Genomic DNA, 24,510 nt, shown 5'->3' on the forward strand with positions numbered 1-24,510 from the left:
ATTCAGCCTTGGTGCAGAATTACAGCCACTAGAGCCAGTCCCACAATGAGCTTTCCTTAGTATGTGCCATTTCTAAGTCTGTAGCTTTTAAGTAGGAGAGAGGGGGGGCAAGGTGGAGGCTGAGGGTGTGGTGTTGACCAACTGCCACTTTGCTTGTTCAAAGCCATGATGTCTCTCTCTCATGGGTAAGCCAAATCCTCTAGGCGGGAAATGCAGAGAAAGGGGAGGTAACTTTGCTCCTCATGACTTCATAAGGAGCAAAATTCCAGATTGGCCCATCTGAGCTTTCATTTTCTGAAAGAAAGAGCAGGATACCCAGGGCTCGGTTTACACCTATCACCATTACTAGGGGACCATAGGTAGGCTTGGGGAACGCATATTAATGTTTAAAGTGAAATTTTCATTCCATGGGACCTTTAATGATGAAGAACACAATAAAGTTGTTCTCCACAGATAAAATGATGCTCTGGTTCGTCACTTACAGAAAATGGAAACGAGGTTGCCAGGTTTTTAAGGGGAAATACTCGCACTGTGTGAAAAAAAAATCCATTAATTGCACAGATGTTTTTAATTGCAAAACATTTTTTGTGTATAGTTGACTTCAAACATTCTGAATAGCATGGTGTTACTCTGCTGTGACATTTAACAAGCTGTCTGCAGGCTTGCTACAGTAGTGACCAGAGAGATAGAAAGTCATTAGTGTTTCTCTCTCTATATCTCCTCAGTGCTTTAGGGAGAATGTCATTAGCATTTCTCTCCGTCTAACAGGGAGTCAAAAGAGCATCTACCTCGGTTCTGTTGGTATCACATCCTCTATCCCTTATCCCTTAAGGCCCTCAACCGCATTGTGCCATTGGTTGACCTGACTGCCATTCATGTGGCCAATCACAAACATGAAGGTTCTCTGTTTTATTTCAGTAGCGGACCATGTGGGTCAAAGGGTGCTCTTTTTTTGGTTGGAGGCTGTAACACTTGCGAGGCACACAGATGTAGATGTAATGGCTTTAGCTCACCTTCATGACTACATCACCAGCAGCCTGGGAGCCTTTTGCTAAAAAAATTAGAGAGATGACTGTGTCTGTTCCTCTGTGGTAGCAGGAGCACAGACATCTGGAACTATGCTGTATTTTAAAACCACTCAGAATTGAAATGGCTCTACGTTTGACAAAATATACATATTATATTATATATATATATATATATATATATATATATATATATATATATATATATATATTGAGGATATAGTCCTACACTTCACTTGAATTACAACTGAGATGCTTGATAACTAACTTAATACTTTAAAGTCAATTCTTAGCAGTGTTCTTGTGAGTAATTCTCAGAAGCTTGATAAATACGGGCCCAGGTACAAATGGCTTGAGAGCTTGAAAAGCTTTCAAAATTGAGCCAGGACATGCTTGGACCATCTAGACAGAAAGGCAACCGAAAGACCGCAAGCAAGGAGGGATGTTTTGCCAAAGGCACCTTGATTTTCAATGTATTTTGTCTGACAGTAAGGTATGTAGTTAGGGGCTTAATCTTTTCTATGGATAACCTGCTGAGGGTAGCTGACACCATTTCCACTGGCTGCAAAGATAGTATATTTAAAATAAACAAAGCAATGAATAATGAAAAACAATTCCATTTTTGGGCACAGTATGTGTTTTGAAAATTGGCACACTTCTGTTTAAAAAATGTTTCAGAAGTTGATCATTCCTTACAGTTTTTCCTCTTAGAATAAGCCTAAGGGAGACAAAGATGTCAGCTTACATCTCCTTTGCAAATTGGCACCACTTGTCAGGTCACCTCATTCAAATATCACAGTATTCCATCAATTACATCGCAATTTACCTTTCAGTATATCGTTTCCTTTCCTATAGTTATTCTCCACTCGAAAAGTGATTGGAGCATGTGTGGGGATTATATATAGACATCTTCAACTACTTTGAAATTTTTTTTCAGTCATCCTATCTCTTAATTTGACAGCACATTTAAGCATGATTCTGACAGTAACAGATGCTACATGTCCACCTAGAAGTCAGCTATTCAAATACTGCAGCGAGCAACTCACACTGCTGGGGTTTAGCATATTCCACAGCACTCTCCGTCCTTATAAACAAAGCACTTATAGGCCCACGTACCAGATGTCTTTTCTACTCCAGGAGATACAATCACACCTAATTAAATGATTTATTTTGGATAAATTACACCTGTAAGTTAACACAATATACTGCACGCAATGCATGCTCAGCAGCACTGGAACACCAGAATCAAACTCAGAGAGGCACATTTGCTCCTCATCCAAGGTGAAAAGCAGCACAAACACACTCATATACATGCAGTGCAGACACACTGATGCAGGAGGGAAGTCCAGATTGTGTCTGAGTTGAGAAAAGGGGTGGAAGAGGTAAGTAGGTGAGGATAGGTGGATGATGCGTGTGTGTAGTTGTATGCTTGTGTTTGCATCTCTGCTCTGATTGGGATGGTCCAGTTATCCCACTAATACACTTGGCAGCTGCCTTATAGACATGCTACTCTCACCTGTGACAGTGAACCCCCCAACAGGCACAGAGTGACTCTTGTTTGTCAGCTGTGGGCTACATGTAGGTACACCTGCAGCGTGTGTGATTGACCTCTGTGCTCCACCCCGCACTCTGGTTAATTGAAACAGATGGAGGAGTTAAGGAGGGTTGAGGAAGAGCCCCAAGGGCAGCGGTGATGAATGGAGAAAAGGGGCACAGAGCATGTCGAGGCCATCAGCAAAGGACGCGAGGACCCACTCACTTTTCCAGTGCATGTAAACAAACACTATTTATCAAATGAGGCTTGTTAATGAGCAATCATGAAGTCATGACACACATATCACGTATGAATCTTTGATGGAGAGAAAATCTCATCTACTGATCTACGATGTCTTTTTGTAATATAAGTTGTTTTAATTTGTCCCAAAGTTATTAAAGGTCATAAAAAAAATACAGCTTGGGACTATGACTGCTGCTGTTAGCAGTTTATTAAATAAACTTAAAGCTTGTGTTAGCAAAGCTCATAGGGAAGCACTTCTTCCTCCCTTAGAGCGTTTTTTCTCCATTGTACTTACTCCTGATTCTGACTTGAACAAAATAAACTTCGGTTCTCATTTGGTTCCTCAAACTGTTTGTTTTTGGTGTCTTTGATTTAATAGTGACTCTTGGACATTGCATTTTTATAGGGTGTTGTGTGTTTTCATCTAGTGTTATTGCCGAGTGCTATTGCATTAATCTGCTGCTTCCTTTATGGAAGTTACTTGAACACTACAAACTTGTAGAAAAATATACATATCTAGCTCCTTTGACATTGTTGTATTACCACTTTCAGTCCTTGATGTGCTGGTCTTAGAGATGATTGGAGCTTGTTGTTTTACACTTCTGGATAAGATTTTAGTAATTGTCTAAGATGTACATGTCAATTTAAATTTCATGCTAAGTTTATTTTTATACCTGTCTATCAGATATGTCTGAATGTTTTAATGGGCTTTCATGCCTAAAACAGAAACAGTTTTTGATACTTTTCAAGCTATCTATGAAAATAAAAAATCCTCGGACACAAGGAAAAAATAGAAGAGAGGAAGGGGAGAAGAGAGGAAATTCAAAAAGAGATCTTGTCACCTCAGTGTCTGGGAGTGCAAAAGGAGCTGTGGTTGGGAAAATTGATATGATGGAAAACGCAACAGAACTGTTCATTCAATGAACATTAGATGGAAATACAAAATACAAGTATGGGTTCATCACCTAACAACAGGATTATTAAAAGGTCAAATCTAATCATTTTAAATCCAATAACTACATCCAAATAAATGGAATTTATCTACCATATGACGCATTTAAGACCATTGCTGAAAATCATTTTAAAGGTATGAGAAAACAATTATTGATAACGATAATACTCATTCATTTATCTTTTCATCCTACCTGAAGAGATGGACCCCAGGCAGCAGGAGGAGAAAACACTGCTCAGTTCCACCAACAAATGTACTTATGTACACAAGAACAAGTAATTACAGAGTGATTCTCTCATGAAATAGCAGGAAACTCCAAAGTCTAGAAAGAACTTGATTCCCTTGAAGCTCTCTAGGCAGACGCCTGGGGAAAATGTGACCGCTGCTCTCAGGCTGTCGACCCAACTACTCTGTCTGTTCCGCTGAGTGTGTGTGTGTGTGTGTGTGTGTGTGTGTGTGTGTGTGTGTTGTGTGTGTGTGTGTGTGTGTGTGTGTGTGAGTAAGGAGGGTATGGTGGCCTCTCTTTGTTGTCCATGGTAAGAGGATCCTGGCTAGTGAAACAATACCTGGCCATTCAAACGGAGATGAACAGACTGAACCTCCTCTGTGAGAGAGAAGGAGGCAAGCCTTTCAACAACTGGCCAGTCATTAGCTATCACTGGGGGTTTGTGTATGTGTGTGCATGTTTCATCATGAAACAGGTTCAAAGGTTCTCTTGGGGAGTTAAAGGGGATGATATGGCTGAGGGGGTCTGATGGAGAAGAAGTGGGAATAGGAAATGGGTCAGATAGAGTGAAACGGACCACTTTTTACCTATGAGTAAACTCTCCCTCTCTGCAAAGGTAATCCACACCTACATTAATAATTAAGGAATGCTCGGTGTTTGTGTGTGTGTGTGTATGCCTGAGAGAAATTCAGCCATTGTGTATATGTACTGTGCAGTAAATATGCACACTGTATTTTTTTTCTGCATTGAAAGTCAGCAATATTCTGCTTCTCTGGTTGGAAATTTACCAGATCTGAATTAGGGGGATAAGGATTACGTCTTACAATTACCACTCTCAAGCTGTGGCGTTATATCTTTATCGGCACAGTTTCTCAATCATACACTTACACACACAGACACACACACAAATACACACACACACACAAACACACACACACACACACACACATACACACACACACACACACACGCTCAATCCTTATTTTCCTCTCAATCTCCTACCTGAGAAGGCCAGAGCCCCTCAGCATGTCAATGAGATTTCTGGGTATTTAACAGTCTGCAAGTCAATCCTCTTCAGCCTCGAATTGATCTCATCTCAAATGGAGCCAAAAAAGACAATTTAAATATTCATGGTGAAACGGAACAATGCTGACTAAATGTAATGAGGGTCACTTTCAAAAAAAGGCTGCAGCTGGTTTCAGCTGATCAAAAGCAAGGCAAAAACACAAAAACAGTGTACGTCAACACAAAGCCATCTTCAAATTGAATGTTATTACTTTCCTGCAGCTGTATTATCTGCTCCCTCATCAGTGAAATATTCAAGTAATGTGGTACTAATTCAAGAATTAACATAATGACCAGTTATCCTTAATTATAAATAATTCATCATTTGTTTATTTTTGGTTTCTTTATTTCCCCTCTTTTGTCTTCAAACCAACGCACCTCTTACCTCACCGCTCTCAATGGACCCTTTGTGAATGTGTTTTTTATGCTGCCACAACTTTATCCCCATGTGTTTTTCTTTTTATTAACAATGTTGTTTTGACAGGTTTGTTCTGTTGACAGCAAGAACATGATGTACATATCCATCTGTTTTACCAGGGACCACACAGGACTTTGTTGTCAGCACAGTTAATGCTGCATTTTTATCAAGGAAAACATGGCACTATTCAATGTACCTAACAGAAATTAAGATGTGTGTGTACATCTGTGTGTGGTGTGTGTGTGTGTGTGTGTGTGGTGTGTGTGTGTGTGTGGTTAGACTACAGTAGAATCTGGTGATGACAGCTTTTGATCATTCTTATTTGAAAACGCATATTGAAACAGACAGAGTTTGTACATAAATGAAAGACAATTTATTTCAAGCACAGAAAATTACTAAAATGGCATGTTTAGACTGGGGGAAAGGGGTTATGAGTTGTTGAGTGAACATTTATGGCAATGTAGCCACAAAGTTAGATTTTGCAATGATTATGAGCGAGGCAGAAAGAAAGCGGGCACTTTAACCCCAACTGCTCAGCTTAGCTTCTTAGTGAAGTGCTGATGAAGAGTTATAACTCTGTTGAGTGTCTAGAATCAATCAATTGGGAAAAGTTTACAGGAGGAAAAAAAGCTTAATTTGTGGTGCCACTACACTCTGAATTCCTTGTACTCATCTGAAAAAGTTGAGTTCCGCTTGTGAACGTGAAGGCAGGTAAAGTCAAAACATAAACTATGACATTCGAGAGTTTGAGAGTCTTACTCTCTGCTCTGATTCACTTCACAAAATATGAAATAGCTAGCGCTTTAAAGATCAGATGAGACAAATGAGAAGCAGCTTCAGCACCGAGAGACGGACAGCGTAGAAAGACAGGGAATAAGCTTTTATCGAGCGTGACACAGAGAAATGGGATCTGGGTTTGTGGGCATTGGAGTGGTAATTGATTCAAGGATCTAGCTCTGCTCTAAGGCTAACCCCAGGAACATTGTTGTACGGGAGCTGATATGCAGTGTGATAGCTTAAATACCCATTTGACGGAGAGCGATTTTGAGCTTTCTGAAAAGTCACTTCTCAAACTGATGTGGCTAATAGCTTGCCATGCTAATTCAGACTCAAAACTGTAATAAGACACTTTGTATTGCTAAACTTGTTAATTTATTTACAGCCCTTCCCTGCTTCCTCAACAAATAAATTATGGGTGATTAAAGCAATCTGGCACGGGAAACAGTAACGAGGATGATGAGCAGTACTGTACGCCGTTAAGGTCAGAGACACAGAGCCTCATTATGAAGTTAAGAAATACTTATAAAGAAAAGGTACCATTTTATTTAGCCATTGTCACTAGCATTTAGAAGTAGTGTATAGGCAAAACGTTTTTATAAGCAAAAAAAGTGTTAGCGATATGGGTTTATGCATTTGTCAACAACTATAACTCCTGTGACGCTTAACTGGTGAACAAACAGATAATTAAATGATTGGCGACATACTGTTATTTGGCGATAAACTGTTTAAAAGACAACTAACCCCCAATTTCCAAAGAATGCATAACTGCTGTGGATTGGCTCCGCTGCGTGACGGCTCCGTGCTCCGCTGTCCGTCAATACCCACCAGGTCAGGATTTGTTGCGGAACGGCTGCGGCCATGATTGACAGCTGAAGTCTTGAGGACTCTCAAGATCTCGCAAGTTCATGTAGAATAGAACCACAAAAACAAAACCAGTTTCTTCTTCTTCACCCAGAAAAAGAAAAAGGATATTGAAAAGAGCAAAAGACCGTCTTTTTGAAGTGTGAAGGCAACCGTAGCTGTAATACAAACTTGGAACTGAGAGAGTTGATAGCGATATATGATCTCAACGCTAGTTCCTACACATTGGACCTTTAATAAAGGAAATTAGGGGGCGACTTCTAGCTCACCCAGTAAGAGAGTGCACCCCATGTAGGCAGAGTCCTTGTTTGAATCCGACCTACTCTGCTGTGTATCGTCCCCCATCTCTCTCCCATCTTTCCTGTCTATCCACTATTATAATCTAATAAAGGGAAAAATTGTAATCTTTAGAATAAAGGAAATTATAAATAAAAATTATCATAAGAAATTCAGTGTCTCCGCCTCCTGTGAATCACACAAAATGAATGATGTTTAAAGTTTCTTAACTTTCCGGGTTTTTTTTGCATATTATCTCCTCTTTCCTTTATCTGATCTGCCCTATACTGAAGACCAGCTGCAGAGGAAGCCACGTCTACAAACAGCTGATCAAGTCAAACTCTCAAATGGGAAAATAATCATTAAGTCAGCTCATGCATTTTTGGCTTTAAAGTCATTAGAACTGATCTGGTCACATACTGCAACTGAGTCAAGTACTGAAGCTGCAAATGAAGGGTCTAACAATGTTGCGTACATCTTCTACTGTGAAATATATTCTGTTTGCATTTTCTCAGTGTTTGGCATCCATTTGTCCTGCGTGACAAATGATACATCTTAGAAGTGAAAACATTTAAATAAGGTTTTCCACAGTGTAGGTGTACTCTCTTTGTCTGTCCCAATTACAAATAATGACAATGCAAAATTCTTATTTGGTAAATGAAAGAAATTACCATTCACTTTCGACAGCACCATTCGCATGAATATGGAAATACAGACGTGAGGAACTGGTATTTATGATTATACACTTGTGGCAGATGATAATAAATTTAGACAGACTTGTTTACAATCAAAGCCGTCCCCGAGGACAAGCTGAGCTAAAGCACATCTCAAGGTGAGCTGAACAGTAGATGAAGGAGCTGGGAGATACATCTCAACACCCGTACACATTTTTGGCATTTATCTCATGTAACGCTCATCTGAATATTTCCAGCTTAGCTCTGAGCATGCATCAGATAGCCCAACTAATGCAGCAGAAACTCCATTTTGAATATATGTTACCTAACTCTGTGCAGGCCCTGTTCCTCTCGAGTCATCTCTGTGTATCTCTCAGGCCTGTCTGTCTGCATGACGAGTGCAGAGGTGAGGCAGGAGTCAGCCTGAGAAAGAATACATCACTTGTGGAGCTTTGTGTGGCAGCAGATGACAGCCGGAGGGTAGTTCGAGAATGGAAGCGGGCATAAGAGCAACTCAGACTGCTTTTCTTTATAATATTACAATTGTGGAGGAAATGGTTGCAAGGGCAGGTTGTTCTATACCACCAGTAGTCTATCCTAAACAAGCAGGGACTACACAGAGACACATCAACTGGATCATGGGGCTGATGCAGCTGTGTATACTGTATTTATATAGTCAGGCCAAAACCTTTGGACACACCTTTTCATTCAATGCGTTTCCTTTATTTTCATGACCATTTACATTGTAGATTATCACTGAAGGCATCAAAACTATGAATGAACACATGTGGAATTATGTACAGTACAGGTCAAAAGTTTGGACACACCTTCTCATTCAAGCGTTTCTATGAATGAACACATATGGAATTATGTACTTAACAAAAAACTGTAGCTACCCTTTGCTATGATTACTGCTTTGCACACTCTTGGCATTCTCTTGATGAGCTTCAAGAGGTAGTCACATGAAATGGTTTCCCTTTTTTTTCTTCTTTTCTCTGTCACACAAAGACACGGCGGTTGTGACCAAAGATCTCAAATTTGGACTCATCAGACCAAAGCCCAGATTTCCACTGGTCTAATGTCAATTCCTTGTGTTTCTTGGCCCAAATAGATCTTTTCTGCTTGTTGCCTCTCCTTAGCAGTGGTTTCCTAGCTGCTATTTGACCGTGAAGGCCTGATTCGCGCAGTCTCCTAGTAACAGTTGTTCTAGAGATATGTCTGCTGATAGAATTCTGTGTGGTATTCATCTGGTCTCTAATCAGAGCTGCTGTTAACTTGCGATTTCTGAGGCTTTTGACTAGGATGAAGTTATCCTCAGCAGCAGAGGTGACTCTTGGTCTTCCTTTCCTGGGGCGGTCCTCATGTGAGACAGTTTTGTTGTAGCGCTTGATGGTTTTTGCCACTGCACTTGGGGACACAGAAAGTTTTCGCAATTTTCAGGACCGACTAACCTTAATTTCTTAAAGTAATGATGGCCACTGGTTTCTCTATACTTAGCTGATTGGTTCTTGCCATAATATGAATTCTAACAGTCCAATTGGACTGTCGGCTGTGTATCAACCTGACTTCTGCACAACACAATTGATGGTCCAAACTCCATTAATAAGGCAAGAAACTCCACTAGTTAACCCTGACAAGGCACACCTGTGAAGTGAAAACTATTTCAGGTGACTACCTCATGAAGCTCATTGAAAGAACACCAAGGGCTTGCAGCACGATCAAAAAAGCAAAGGGTGGCTACTTTAAGGAATCTGAAATATAAGACCTATTTAAGGGTTATTTCATAATTATATATATATATATATAAATGTGTGTGATAGTACAGCAAAGACAAAACGACAAAATGAGAGTAACTCTCATGTTAACGGTTCCATCTCTTTAGTATTTTGTGCACTCTGCACAGGTGACGTGCAGTTGGAGAGAACATTTGCTCTATGTTTAGTACAATGCAATGAGAGTGTCAGTGTGTGCATATTACCCAAGCAGGTCCTCAAACATTTATGAGTTCTTCAGCTTGTGTTGCTCCACAGAGGCCTGTTAGATTTCATTGCATAATTCTATGCTCTGTTCCAGCCTCTATTGTACCAATGAAACTCGTTTTATTTGCCAGGATATTTTCTATCACTGCTCCCTCAGCTCACAAGCCAAAAAAACAATATCTTTTCATCATCGAAAGAACTGGTTGATCTCTGTTCATGCAGCAGATTTCAAATAACGCAAATACCTCTGGCTGTCTTCAAAGTATCTTGAACGTAATCTTGCTATTCAAGTTGCTGGTAAACTATGTTTACAGGCGTTTCTAATATCATATACTGACAATATGTATAACAACTGTTATTCATCACGATGAAGTGCAGTTTGCCTGTGAAGTCTATAATGAAAACCGCAGGATATGAAACACTTTGGGTGTTATTTACAATTTGCCATTCATCACTATATCTTCTCTCAGGAGCGACTTCAAAGATGCTGTGGCATACGCTGCTCAAAATGCATTTGCATGACGACAAGATAATAGCATGCACGCTCACTAAATTAGCAGAGCTAAATCAAAGTATTAAGAGCTGTCCATGGTTCTGAATTATCCACTGATTTATCCTCCTGCCTCCTTTTCTCATTCCTCTACATCTCTTTTTCTGTTTATCTATTTATCTATCTATCTATCTATCTATCTATCTATCTATCTATCTATCTATCTATCTATCTATCTATCTATCTATCTATCGTACATGTATGGGCTGCAGATGCATTTAAACCCTTAATTGCCACATTACTGCTCAATATATTGTGTAGCATAACCCAGGAGATCAGATTGTCTGTGGAACTGATGGTAAAGATCTGACTAAAATTAGGTCTTTTTCCTTTTACAGACACTGTTAAAACAGGTACATCCATAGAAATGAGCAGAACTGTGATCCAATGGCACCCACTAGTGCTCACACAGTTTACCTGCCCCTGGACCATGGTCCACAAACACTGCCGCATTATCCTTCACAGTTTAACTCACAGGTGCAGGCTTTTAAAATTGTGTGAAATGACAAACAGCAAGAAGAAGACGACAAGGAGAAAAGAGACGTAGTGGTGCTTGTTTACTGTTGGATCAATGTACCAGTTATTACCTGATGTGCCTCTTATGAAGCCAAATAAACAAGCAGGGTGTGCAGAAAACTGTGAGCTTACATCTTATTTTTAAGAAAAGGAGAAGGAGGTGAAGACGGGGAGATAAGAGGTGGGAAGAGAGACGTTCCCAGCAGGTGTGAGGCTTGTTTGACTCTCTCATGTTTCTGTATTGAGGGATGAGTGTGGATGGTGGGATTCCACCATCCACAAATTAAATGAAATCCCCATACACACACACACACAACACACACACACACACACACACAGAGGCAGGGGTGAGGACCTTTATGTAGCCTCAGCTGCTTCAAGCTACTTGTTCGGCACTGTGTTTGTCACTGACAACAGTTTTCATTTACTCACAGTAAAAGGTCAGATCAGTCATCTTTTCGTAAATCACAGTGCAGGCAGAGAATTTATCCACAGTGGCTCTCCTCATTCCTTTCCATGAGACATGCTTGTCCATTAGATGGCCTGTCTGGCCAACGCCCTCACAAGTCATTAGTGGTGGCAAGACCTACTAAACTATTTGCACCCAATGATACTGCTTCTGGGTACTCCGTAACAAGCTAGTGGACTAATGACGGCTTCATCTGTTAACCTGAATTGAGCATCAATCATTCAGATCAAATGTGGTCTTAAAGCTATATTGCGTAGTTTCTGTCTTCCCCATGAGGATTTTTTTTTTTGGGGGGGGGGGGGCTTTTTCCTTTATTTTTAGTGACAGTGGATAGACATCAAAGGGGAAGAGAGATGGAGGATGACACGCAGCAAAGGGCCACAGGACGGATTCAAACCCGGGCTGCTGCAGGACTCAGCCAACATGGGGAAAACTCTCTTGCTGGGTGAGCTGGAGGCCGCACCAAGGAAATGTAAATAATGACAACACTGTTGTTGCATCCACATGACGCAAGCCTTCCGTGATAACGCACCACCTCCACCCCTCCGCCATATAGTTTCTTGTAACCAAGGACACGGAGGATTAAAAGACATGATGGACTCTTCTGAAGAGGTAATTATCAAGGTCAAGGTCAAAGTTTATTTATATAGCACATTTACAAACAGTCACTACCGCCCCAATTATCTTCACTCAAGCTTCAGTGTGCAAAAGTTGCCGGACGACACCAGTTTCTAAACATAGCCATCCTAAGAAATACAAAAAGAGTTGTGCGGAGCTCACAGTCTCAATTAGCTTTGTATCAACTAATTTGGCAATGGCTTGAATGTAACGGACGTCCACTATTATAAAAAAGCTTACGCCCTAAAGCTTTCAATTTAAAATAAACAGCTGCCATGGAAAAGGAGAAATGTCAGTGGCCCCCCTCCAGGCTTGAATCATCATGTTCCCTGCAGAGATGTTTCTCAGGGTTTCAGACAATTAGATAAAAAGAGCTCCTGACATTTCCATTGCACTCCACTGTAGACAGAATACCAGCTGAGATTAGTTGCATTGTTTTTTTAAACCAGGGCAGCAGTTTTTAGATTACATTATGTGCAAACATAATTGCCAAAGGGTTCTCCAATGTTTTATCAATGTTCTTTTTTTTTTATTATATCAGATTAGTAAATAGAATGGGCCTTTGGACCATTGGATGAATGGTTGCTGATAATGGGCAATTTAGATATTGCATTAAAGATCAGCCACCCACTCAGATCAGCTGGTATTATGTCTATAATGGAGTGGTATGGAAATTTGTAATTGACCCCAAACTTTTGACCTGTAGTGTATATATATTGGATTACAAGAGTGTGTTTGTGTGTGCTCTCTTTGGTTCAGTAGGTCAATTGTATTTCAGAAAAAGAAGTTACTTTAAGCAATAAGCCTGTTTCTTCCCTTTCCTCCAAGGTAACGCTACTGGCTATACGCACAATGACTCGATACATTACACACATTACATGACATGTACAGAACTAATGTAGATTCCAAGCATGCATGGATGGCTGGGTGGGTTTGATATTTCCAAAGCATGAAAAAAAATGTACAAGTAAGAGAAGCCACACAACAGAGAATGAGAAAACAGCTGGCACAATTGCAGCAATAGTTTTGGAGCATCTGTCACTTTATATCTTTTATTTTCATTCTCTCTCTCACTCTCCCTGCAACTGAATGTAGGTCAGTTCTGTAGAGAGATGTGAGAGTGATAGTAAATCAAAACTATCAGCGGATGCCATAGCAACCAATGCCTGAGGCTATAGTTGCTGCATAGCATGCATGCTTACTGATTGCACACACACACCACACACACACACACACACACAAATGACACGTGTAATAGTGATTTCTATGTACAGTATTCTCATTCATTCATCTCATTTCATGTCCCTCTCTCCAAGCTTATTTGAATGCAGGTAGTGCCCTTTTTTCTTTTCCAACCCACCTTACTGAAGCATGGCTCTGCAGAATAAATAAATACATAAATAAATAAATAAATAAATAAATAAATAAATAAATACACAGGCCCAGTACTGGGCTATAGTCTGTACAGCTGTGACGTCTATTTCTCCTCATACTGGTGGCTCCTGCAGCACTGCACCAGTGATTTATTTCAACTACTGTTTGCTTGATTGACCACATGTGTCAGGGCGAATCAGTGGCAGGAACAATGGTTGTCACAGAGGACAAAAACTCAGTGGAAGGCCCTCTGACTAACAACTTCAGTCGAGTAGCAGACCTGAGATGTGCTGAAGACAGACAAGTCTCTGTCGTGCCATGGTAGACACAGTCACGAGACAACCGCGTCTTTACGTCAGTCACAAACGCAATAGCAAAAGCTTCTACACATAGGCCTACGTAGGCCTATGTGTAGAAGCTTTTGCTATTAAAGCCAGCTGAGCAGCCGTGACCAGTCAAATGCTTAACATTGTTTATACCTACCTTATGGAGAAGGAGAAACAGAGTCCAAATAAGCCTAAATAAGTCACACTTTTTCTAATTTTAAAGAACAAATTAGTTCACCTGCATGATGTAATCTAGACCAAAATAATAAGAGACTACATTTCCTAGCCATGCGTGACGTCAACTGTGCGCGACAGTTTCCGTAAGTGGACACGTGACGTTTTGTTTTGGTTCCTGTCTCCTCTCTAAGGACCTGACGGCTATCTTCACATGCAGGACGGCGCATGATGGACAACATCGCCTTCTTCTTTTTGAACACTCTTCTTTTTTGCACCTGCTCACTCGCTTCACCGCCGAATTTCGTCCTCCTCTTCGCAGATGATTTAGGTTTCGGGGACTTAGGTTGTTATGGACACCCCAGCTCACTCACTCCCAACCTGGACCGCCTGGCAGCGGGAGGGCTCCGGTTTACAGATTTCTACTGCACCAGCCCCGTCTGCTCCCCGTCCAGGTAGGGTAACGTTAGGACCCACGCTGAGCTACCTATGTTGTGTGTGTGTGTGTGTGTGTGTGTGTGTGTGTGTGTGTGTGTGTGTGTGTGTGTGTGTGTGTGTGTGTGTGTGTGTGTGTGTGTGTGTGTGTGTGTGTGTGTGTGTTAGTGAGAGAGTGAGTGAGAGAGAGAGACACTACTGGTCCTGGACTAACAAACCATGTTTAAATCTATGGCCCGTGATTGTATGCCACCCTCTCTCACTTTAAATGAAAATGTTGAAAAAAATGGTTAAAACTCATAACCATTTGTGTAAGAGCAGACTGTGGAGTGCTGGGATTACTTACGCATAGGCCTACTTTTATTATATATCTCATTATCATTAACACTTCAGTAGTTGTTTGAAGGATGAAAATATGTCACCAAAAGTGTGATTGTCATGAACAATATAATCCAATAGGAGATGAAGATAAAGTGTTTAATATAAAATCACTGCTGATTAGCATTAGTCAACTTTATGCAGTACGACGAAGGACTAACTGAAAACAGATCTGTTTGTTTAGCGGGAATTATTTGCAAACTAAAAGCATTTGTTAGGCCATTCCAAAAGGGGTTTTACAGTGAAACATCTCAATTGAAAAATTTTGGAAAATAATCTTTTTGTGTTAAACACAGGAATGGAGGATTCTTTTTTGCCTGTCTTACAAACTTTCCAGTTTTTTTTTTAAAGCCCTTTGTTGATTTGGTGGTTTCCAGGGCCCCTTGTTTCGGGGGGTATCAACCCGTAGGTCTACCCGGGGGTGTTGACCCCAGGCTTAAAGGGGGCTTTTTTGAAAGAACCACTATTTCGGGAAATGTTTGGGCCCGTTGGCTAAGCTTGCTGCCATAGGGAAATGGCACTTTGGTTGGGGGAATGGGTGTTTCTTCCCAAACCCGGAGGGGGTTTACCATCCCCGGGGGTCCCCTACTACCGACATGGTCAGTGCAATTGAATTTTGAACCAAACCCAAATACAAAAGTTTTGAAAAAATCTGTTTTGGGATTGGTGGTGATGCCGCAGTGGGTGTACACACCTTTGGGGTGGGAGAATCGGGGTTTAAAATTTCCCCCGCAATACTCAAAAAAATGTGTCCCTGGCATGACACTTAAAACCTAGATGATCCAAACAGCAACCTCGATATATGGAAAAATTGTAAACGTTTTGGGTAAAAACGCAAAATAAATGACATAAGGGGATTGTTAAAAATGTCTTTCTTTTCGCAAATTACTTTATTTTTGTTCCTTTGTCTCCCTGTTCTTCCCAGGGCCCCTGTTCGAACCTGACTTGTTTCCCTCCAGATGTTAAGTGTTTTGGATTGTGTGATGTTGGCACTGTTACTGTTCCACTAATGCACAATGAGGTCATCAAGCAGCAGCCAGTCCACTTCCTCGATCTGGAAAGGGCTTACAGTGATTTTGCAACCAATTTCATAACCACATCAGTCAAGAAAAAACAACCTTTCTTCCTCTACTATCCTTCCCATGTAAGCAACAAAAATGTATTTTATTACAAGAGTGGACAAAACAACACTTACAATCATTGCGGAATCAGAGCTCCCCCCCTGGTCAGCTAAACTCTTGAATGCGTAGAACAAGTCCATGTCCACACCCATGTTGGTTTTTCAAAGAAAGAAAGTCTACAATGTTTTTAACCCCATGTAGATAGATGATGCTAACACAGGGCAGCAAGACAGTAAACCCCTTTTTCTACTTCTTCCTACAGCACACCCACTACCCCCAGTATGCAGGCCAAGGGGCAGCCGGGCGCACCTTAAGGGGACCATTTGGAGATGCTCTGTTTGAGTTTGACAAAACAATAGGAAACCTACTAACAACCCTCGAGAGGACAGGAGTGACCAACAACACACTGGTCTTTTCACTTCTGACAATGGGTTTGTTTTTGCCCCTGGTTTGTTTTTATATGAATATGTGGCCTCTGTTGTACTTATAGTTACTTTCATATTTTCTTATGCAGGCATTTTAATCACCCTCCACAATAGCTGTGGAACAGCAGTGTGTTTATCTCTGTTCAAAGGGTGCATGATATCTTGGCCCCTCGTTTATTTTTTTGATTTATTGTCTTCTTATAATATTGCATTTATAGTTTTTTATCTAATGGTGTGTTATTCCTGTCGCTGTGCGTAGGCCTGAACTGATGCGTTTGTCTCGTGGAGGTAACGCTGGCCTTCTGAAATGTGGAAAAGGCACCACATATGAGGGGGGCATGAGAGAACCAGCCATTGCCTTTTGGCCAGGGACCATCAGGCCAGGTCTGGATTCCTTAATCATCTGCACCAAAAGTGTAGACTGAGTGATGCTTCCAAAGACATTTCTTTTCTGTTGCACCATACCAGAACTTTGGTCAACTTTTGTTGCTTTTTTAAATACATTTTGATTGGATTTTGATTTGGAAACCAGAGTTTTCTACACAAAGCACTTGTTGTATATTTTCATTTCGAAGACCACACTGGTGGTTTTGGTTATTTAAATCTAAGCTTTAATGGTGACCATTTTCAGAGGCATATCTCGTGTCTTCACAGTGATTTCATACATTCCAGGCATCAACTGGTCTATGATTCCAGTATGAAAAAAAATGGCATGGAAAAATGATGAAAACCATTTACACATGATCTTTTAATGATTGCTACTTTTCTATTTGCATCTCTTTAGGTGTGACCCATGAAATGGCCAGCACTCTAGATATTCTCCCCACCATCGCAAGTCTGGCAGGAGCCAAACTACCCCAGGTGATGCTAGATGGGGTCGATATGACAGAAATCCTTGTCAACCAAGGAAAGGTAGTGGCGTAATACATTACTTACACTGTAGAGATTGAAATATGTAAATACCAAGCTGATTTATTGTATTTATTTTTATTTTTTTAACTTTTTTTGCAGAGTAAAAGGGAGACAATGGTGTTCTATCCCACAGATCCTTCTGAGAAGTATGGCCTGTTTGCTCTCAGGCTAGGGAAGTACAAGGCCCACTTCTATACGCGAGGTACAGTACATCATTAGTTGAAACGTCAAGAAGCATTATCACACAGTCAGAACTTGTTTGTTTTTAACTCCTGCTTGTCCATGTTTGTTCATCAGGTGCTACCCACAGCGGTACTACACCGGACCAAGACTGCCCAGTATTTGCAGTCCTCAAGGCTCACGACCCCCCTCTTATTTTCGACCTGGAGGCTGACCCCTCGGAGCACTACCCTCTCCCCCTGACGGGAAAACCCGACCTCCAAGCCCTGCTGGAGAGGATCAAGAAAGTCAAGGAGCAGTTTGAAGCCTCCATGGTGTTTGGAGAGAGCCAGATATCAAAAGGAACAGACCCCGACCTGGAGCCTTGCTGCAATCCTCAGTGTAGCCCCAAGCCCGGATGCTGCAAGTGTTGATGGGACAAACTCCCACACCCACTGATGACAATTCTGGCAAAGCCTGGACCTACTGCACTGATTTTTCCCTCAAGATTGCTTTTTACAAGCACAAGGTGTGATGCTGATTTTGTAATTCCCTGATAATGCATTCCCACTTGCTTGTGTTACTGAAAAGTAACATTGTAAACACTTCTCAGTGAGGAGAGGATTTTCTCAATATTGATATTGACTACTTTTAGAACTAATGTATCACTATATTTTTCCTGCCTATTTGAATACATGTTTTATTCATTGATTTATGGTTTTATTTTCAACTTAACATTCTTTATAAGCATAAAATTTTGAATACATGTTTGGACTTCATGTGAAAACGCTTTGCAACATATTTCAATCACACAAACAATCAAGAATAAATCTCAACAATAAAGACAACAATAAAGGTTTCGGACATTAAGCATATATTTTATTCATAAGACCAAACCCATGACAAGTCGGAGTGATTTTTTTTGTCAGTTTTTTTTTCCTTTGTTTTTCCCTGGAATTTTAATTCATTTTACAAGTCCTTTGTTTTTAAAGATACAAGATAGGATATGTTTGTTTTGTCACATACTGTTTTGCTCTAGGTATACAGTGAAGAATCTTGTTAATGTAATAAAGTCAAAAGTTTGGTTTAACTGTTAATGTATTTCTTAGCGCATATATAGGACTAGATCATCCTCAGAGGTTGTTTTTGTATAGCTGTGTGAAAAGAAGGGTTTTAGGCTGTGACAAGATAGAAAAACATAATCCAAAGCAAATACAGTAGATACAGATCAGAGATGGGTCACACTGTTGGAGCTAAAAGGCAACAACTATAATCGGCAAGACGCAATAATAGTTTTCCACCAGTGGTAGCAGACTCAGTCACTATTCAGCTCTAACAGCAGATTGGTCAGTAGTCTGGAGGGCGTATGTGTCACGCACGCTAATGATGTCACATCTCACAAATGTGCTCTAAAGGTGCTGCTGAAGCCTGTCCAGAGGTATGGCGTTGGCAGAAACTCAAATGCCACCTGTGTGACAGATACTTAGTTAACATCTTGTGAAGAAACACAAGACACTGAAATAAAATTATTGCAGATCACACACATTTTTGTGTTTTTCTTTTTTTCAGGGGTTTTTGTCTGGTTGTGATCTCTTTTTCTTTTTAATTAATGTACATATTCATTTTATAACATACTCAACATAAAGGACACAGCACTATCTTAGATTCGCTATTGTATATACATGATGTAACTGACAGCGATACGTATGTGGATAACACTCTGCCTCCCTCTTACCATCAACAGTGAACGGAGATGTTTGTACTGTGACTGAAAGCAGCGGAACAAGATGCTAAACAGTGTCTGAAAGAACAATGGGGATGGTCGAGGTTAGTAAATCCTGAAACTTCAGATGACTGTACCGAGTGCATCATTTATCAAATCTGCCCCCTCCCCTAAATAAGGTGCTAGCCTGTAAGCTATAGAATGCTACAACAACCCCAGAGTACGCTGTTGTGTAATGTAAGAATGATGTTTCAACCTTTGAACCAGACTAACAGCAATAAATGAATATAGGAACATGTGGCCATCCCTTTTATCCATCATACTTAAAAAACAAGATCAAAGTCTAACCCTTTACATAACTATAAAACCTCCCTTTCATTGCATTATTAAAGGTTTGATTACATTGTGATACCAGGACCAAGTTTTAGCAGGACGCTTTCACTGTATAGTAGGCACACTGCAACACAGCATTACTGACACACGGATACCAGTCAGTCTAGTCATTCCTTTTCCCTCATTGAAATTGCCAAGTCAAAAGAAAACGGAGACTAGGATGCACCTGACAACCAGATTCACACAGTCGGAGGTATGAGAATATGGCTTTTCAGAGGGCTTTTGCTTTCTTTGACCTAAAGTCACATTAATCATTGCAAAGCATTCAGTGATCAATGATTTGCAATTTTAACAGTTGAATGATTTCATATGAAAGCTTCCCACGACGAAGGTCAGCAAGCAGTGCAACTTTGAGGACTGGACAAGTGTAAAATGGTTCTGTCATATCATCCAAATGTGCTGACTCTAACTGCAACTAATCCAAGCTGAAATATCTGTGGGGCTAATAACATTCCAATTTCATCACAAGTCATTACTCTAAGATATCTTACACCTGCAGTTACTCCTGTCAGAGTGTCATTACTACCCACAATAAAGCAAAATCCCTCCATCTGTCTCAGCTGTGAGTGTTTCTTAATTAGTCTGGATGAGGCGCCTGTATGTCTACGTTCTATACATATATTTACAACACACACTACGTCTTGTACTCGACACAGGGGTAAGCTCAGACCAAGGACAGTTCACTGCGCTCTCTCTACTTTGCTCCAATGTCACTATCAGTAGAAATCAAATTAGCAGTTAGAATATTTTGAACAAATACATATTTACAGTTAATTCAACGTCAACCTCTTGGTTGTACACCATTTCTGTACTGATTGTTGAGCTGCTTGCCATTCACTTGGATATGTGTGTTTCTTGGTGTGTCTGTGTGCAGTAACCCTACTAGCCATGCATTGAAAAGTGAAACAGCAGTAGTAGGTATATTGTTTTCATTTCAAAAGAGGAACCCTTAAATAAACAGGTGCTCAGCGTTTTATATCATAGAAAAAGTTAAAAGAAACAGGCAATCAATCCATCGAGATGATGGAAATAAACAGAGAGAGGGATGAATGAAATCATTCAAATGCCTAGCATACTGTAGAAATTAAGATCCCAGTGTTAGAGGGACACAAAGGAGTATTTTACAATGGAGAGAAGACCTCACTGACAGCGCCCTCTGGTGGCAAACCCAATGAACATACACAAGCTGCAGAGAAAGAAGGTGGTCGTCATGGCAACACTTCTTACTCCAGGTAGATGTCCTCCGTGGGGCAGGCGTACTCCAGATGTTCCTGGTAGTACTCCTGGAAGGCTCGTCTGTGGAAAATACAGACATAAGAGAGCATGACTAAAGATCAGCCTAATAAAGGCAGCCTTCCATAGTAATCCTTCTTGTAGTCCCACATTTTATTTTATAGTGATGCTCTCACTATTTACTAACAAATGTCTTTTGGTGCATGAAAAAGACTTAATTAAAAATAATTCCAGGGCATATACAGAATCACTCTTCTTGAATCAAAGGAGGATAATTGTTTTTCTTATTATTTGTGTCTTTGTTACTGGGTCTGTTCCACAGACAGAGCCGGATGAGAAGCTGATAGATGAAACAGTTTTGCCCATGCTCTGCTGCCCGCTGTCGCTCCATCTAGAGACAGTGAACTATCTGTATCTTTAATTATTCAAATCCCATATGTCTGAATCTGACACGACTAAGCTTACACACATGCACATACATTAAATACTGCAGTGCACAATAAACCTGGAGAACTGCTCACTTATCCGCTACAGAGAAGAGTGATTGGAAATAAATATACACTTTAATCCAGGAATATGAGATCAAACTACAAAGGCAAATCATCAAAGTGCTATACAGTGTGTATATATATATATATATATATATATATATATATATATATATATATATATATATATATATATATATGTTAAATCAAACAAACACAAACGTAGTAACGAAGTAAAGTCACTACTGTGCCTTAGTATACCTTTGATGTAGAGTAATTGATATAATAATGTAATTTGGACTCACCCAACACACTCTGCTACAGGCCGCATGGACTCCTGGGATACAAACACGTGGCAAGCAAATCTGTTCAACATGGGGTGCTTGGTGATAAAGCCAAAGTAGCTGCAGAGAGAAGAAAACAACATGATGAAATCAGTCGGATGTTACACTGAACACTGGTGACATGAAGGCCAAAAATCAATGTGTTTGTTTACCAGTTGTTCCTCGGATGGCATCCACAGAACGAGATGTTCTTCATCTGGAAGAAGTGACTACATCTGTCATACTAAAGATGGGGCGAGATGCAGCGACAAAGACAAGAAGAAATCATTAAAGCATTAATGTAACTTGTTATTCCATAGCAGAGGGACAATTGACTTTGAATTAATTGTCTGAATAATTGATTGATTCATTTTTTCATTTGTCCGTACCTCATCGAGGGTGTCATATTCATCCTCCAGACTCATGATCAGTTTCACTCCTTGCAAGCTAATCTCCAGCTCACACAGAGAAGGAGGTCGCACATGTACGGTCCTTTTCCTTGATATTGCAATCTAAAACAAATATGATGTTTACATGTCAAAACAACTTCCTTTAATGGTGCATACAGTGTAGCATACATGCTTGTGTCTGTTTTGTGCCATTGTTTTGCTGTTTTCCACTTAGCTCACCTTCTGCATGGCGGCGCAGAGTAATGCCGTTGCCTTGGTGATAAGGTACCTCAACAGACCCCAAAAACTGAACGCTGAAAGTTTCAATCCATGCTGGATTTCTTTTCATGCCTACAGAGTGCAACGTAGACACATGCGGAACATGTGATTGTTCTTTCCATCGCAGTGAGACAAAGGAAACAACAGTTGATGAAGCTATCAACTCACCCAACAGCTCCTTAGACTGGCCTATGACCTCATGGGCATAGAAAGCAGGAAAGATGCCCCTCTCCCCTGTCCGCATGTTATAGCCTCGGTACCAGTAGTCATCTTCTTCTTCCTCCACATACAAAGGATCATCCACATCCAGCTCCAGCTCATCTGCATGTCTGGGGATGAATCTGCAGAGAGCAGCAGAGAGGGAGAGGACAAAAAAGAACTCTGTTGAATGTTGTGTCCTTACATGGTATCCCTGCTGCTGGGTATCCAATAGCTGGGAGTTCATTCAATCAGGAAGCATCTGTTTGGGTTTCAGGTGACTCCCATTGGGGAGCAGAGAGAAAAGAGAAATGAAACAGCTGACATAGAAAGACGGTGGGTTGGATGTAGGGAGACAGAGCTCTAAATGTTGTGTACTTGATGTACTTACTGAAAAAGTACTGTGGCAAAGCAAATACATAATTATAAATGCACATCATGTACATGTATACAAGGGAAGTGCATGTAGTGTTCCCTCTCGCTTTTGCACACACCCAAGGACAGACACGGGATGTCTCATGTGATTATTACTGGTCACCCTGCAGCTCTTGAACCCAACTGTAGCGTAGACATCTGTTCTCCTCTCTTACATAATTAGGAAAAGTTGCTTTGTTTATCTCCCCAAGGGCCTTTTCTCCCAGACACAAACTGGTAATTTGCAGCTAATGGCGTTCACATTGTTTTCCACCAACTGTTTCTACAATCGCTGAAAACAATTGGGCACATTTCTTGCTATATTTTATTATGTATGTGGTTTTTGCTGTAATTCACATTGCTCCCACTGATGTCCCATTATCAAAAATGAATGTACTGTAGATTGTCTTACCTGTAGACTGCTCTGTGTGTCTGGTCCCTCTCCTCTCCATTGATGGTACAGGAGAAAAGTCCAAAGGACTCTGTGCCTAAGTGGCAAACATACGCCTGTTAGACCTTCCTGAAAACTACCTTTTTCAAATAAAAATTGAAAGCTAAATGTCAAAAACAACATACACTGAATAATCTATTGTAATTTTGTGTTGGAGGAACATTCTCAAGTAAATTTTGTTGGAGGTAGTCTAAATGGGAGCTCATTAGATTTGTCAAAAATAAACGGCGAAGAAAGCCTTTGTAATGTCCCTTTGATTATGCAAATCACCCTTTATTAGGGAAATGAATCTTGAAGCGAGATCACTGATTGATGATGGATGTACTGGGAGGCAGAGCCCTCCCATAATTCTTGTGCGGGTTCCCTGTCAAATTTAGATCACATGTTGATGTATCATGCTGACAGTGATGAGTTAAACCCTAATGTAGTATATTCATTCTACGGAGCCTGAGTATATTTTAAAGATAACAGGTACAGTATATTTACATTGGCTTAGGTTAAAGGAGTAATTCCACATTTTGAAGAATGCACATATTGACTTTCTTGTCGAGAGTTACTGTAGATGAGGAGTGGTAATGAGTAAGCTTTAGAAGCAGCATGGATGTTTCCCCCATGCTTTTAGTTTTTATGCTAAGCTAAGCTAACATATCCTGACAAATTTCATATTTATTTTAAAGATATAAGAGTGTTTCTTATCTAACTCTCTAAAGAAAGAAAATATGTGTATTTCCCAAAATCTCAAATGATTCCTCTAATTTGTTAAATTATATCTTTGATTGCAAATACATATCTGAGAGTTTTCCAGAAGGGTGCAGGGTCTGAACAGCATTGTGGGCGACTTACTGGAGGAGCGGGAGGTGCTGTTGACAAACACATTGAGGAACTTCTTAGAGAATGGGAGGTCAGCCTCAGGGGATGAGTCCTCAGAAGAACTGAGAAGTTCTGTCCTCACTTCGTCATCATCGCGACCATAGTCCACCCCTCTCGTCCCCAAAGGCTCCTCGTCACATAGCGTGGAGAGCTCACTGTCATCACTCAAGACGGAGGTGCATCTGAGAGGACAGGGTTAGTTGGTATTGTAAGATTACTTGATTTACCCCTCAATGGCATACCCTACAGAAAGTAATTT

The 24,510-nt window shown here is 40.5% G+C and overlaps 2 protein-coding genes across 2 annotated transcripts in view; one reads left to right on the top strand and one right to left on the bottom strand.

Moving 5' to 3' along the window:
* Positions 1-14,214: 14,214 nt before the first annotated feature.
* On the top strand, positions 14,215-18,580 carry arsa (arylsulfatase A). Its single transcript, XM_032524663.1, is given in 10 exon segments — positions 14,215-14,515; positions 15,251-15,278; positions 15,371-15,472; positions 15,799-16,017; positions 16,257-16,404; positions 16,407-16,425; positions 16,679-16,803; positions 17,204-17,331; positions 17,431-17,533; positions 17,629-18,580. Coding segments are annotated over 10 exon segments (1,395 nt in total). The 5' UTR covers positions 14,215-14,288; the 3' UTR covers positions 17,925-18,580.
* A 503-nt stretch (positions 18,581-19,083) lies between these two features.
* Positions 19,084-24,510, bottom strand: part of mapk8ip2 (mitogen-activated protein kinase 8 interacting protein 2) — a 28,119-nt gene continuing 22,692 nt past the window's right edge. The window contains 9 exon segments of the mRNA XM_032524489.1: positions 19,084-20,902; positions 21,633-21,731; positions 21,824-21,894; positions 22,040-22,162; positions 22,280-22,300; positions 22,302-22,390; positions 22,487-22,659; positions 23,343-23,418; positions 24,225-24,433. Coding sequence (XP_032380380.1) covers positions 20,830-20,902; positions 21,633-21,731; positions 21,824-21,894; positions 22,040-22,162; positions 22,280-22,300; positions 22,302-22,390; positions 22,487-22,659; positions 23,343-23,418; positions 24,225-24,433 — 934 coding nt within the window. The 3' untranslated portion in view covers positions 19,084-20,829.

The sequence above is a fragment of the Etheostoma spectabile genome, chromosome 8 (assembly GCF_008692095.1).
Source record: "Etheostoma spectabile isolate EspeVRDwgs_2016 chromosome 8, UIUC_Espe_1.0, whole genome shotgun sequence".
Classification (NCBI taxonomy): Eukaryota; Metazoa; Chordata; class Actinopteri; order Perciformes; family Percidae; genus Etheostoma; species Etheostoma spectabile.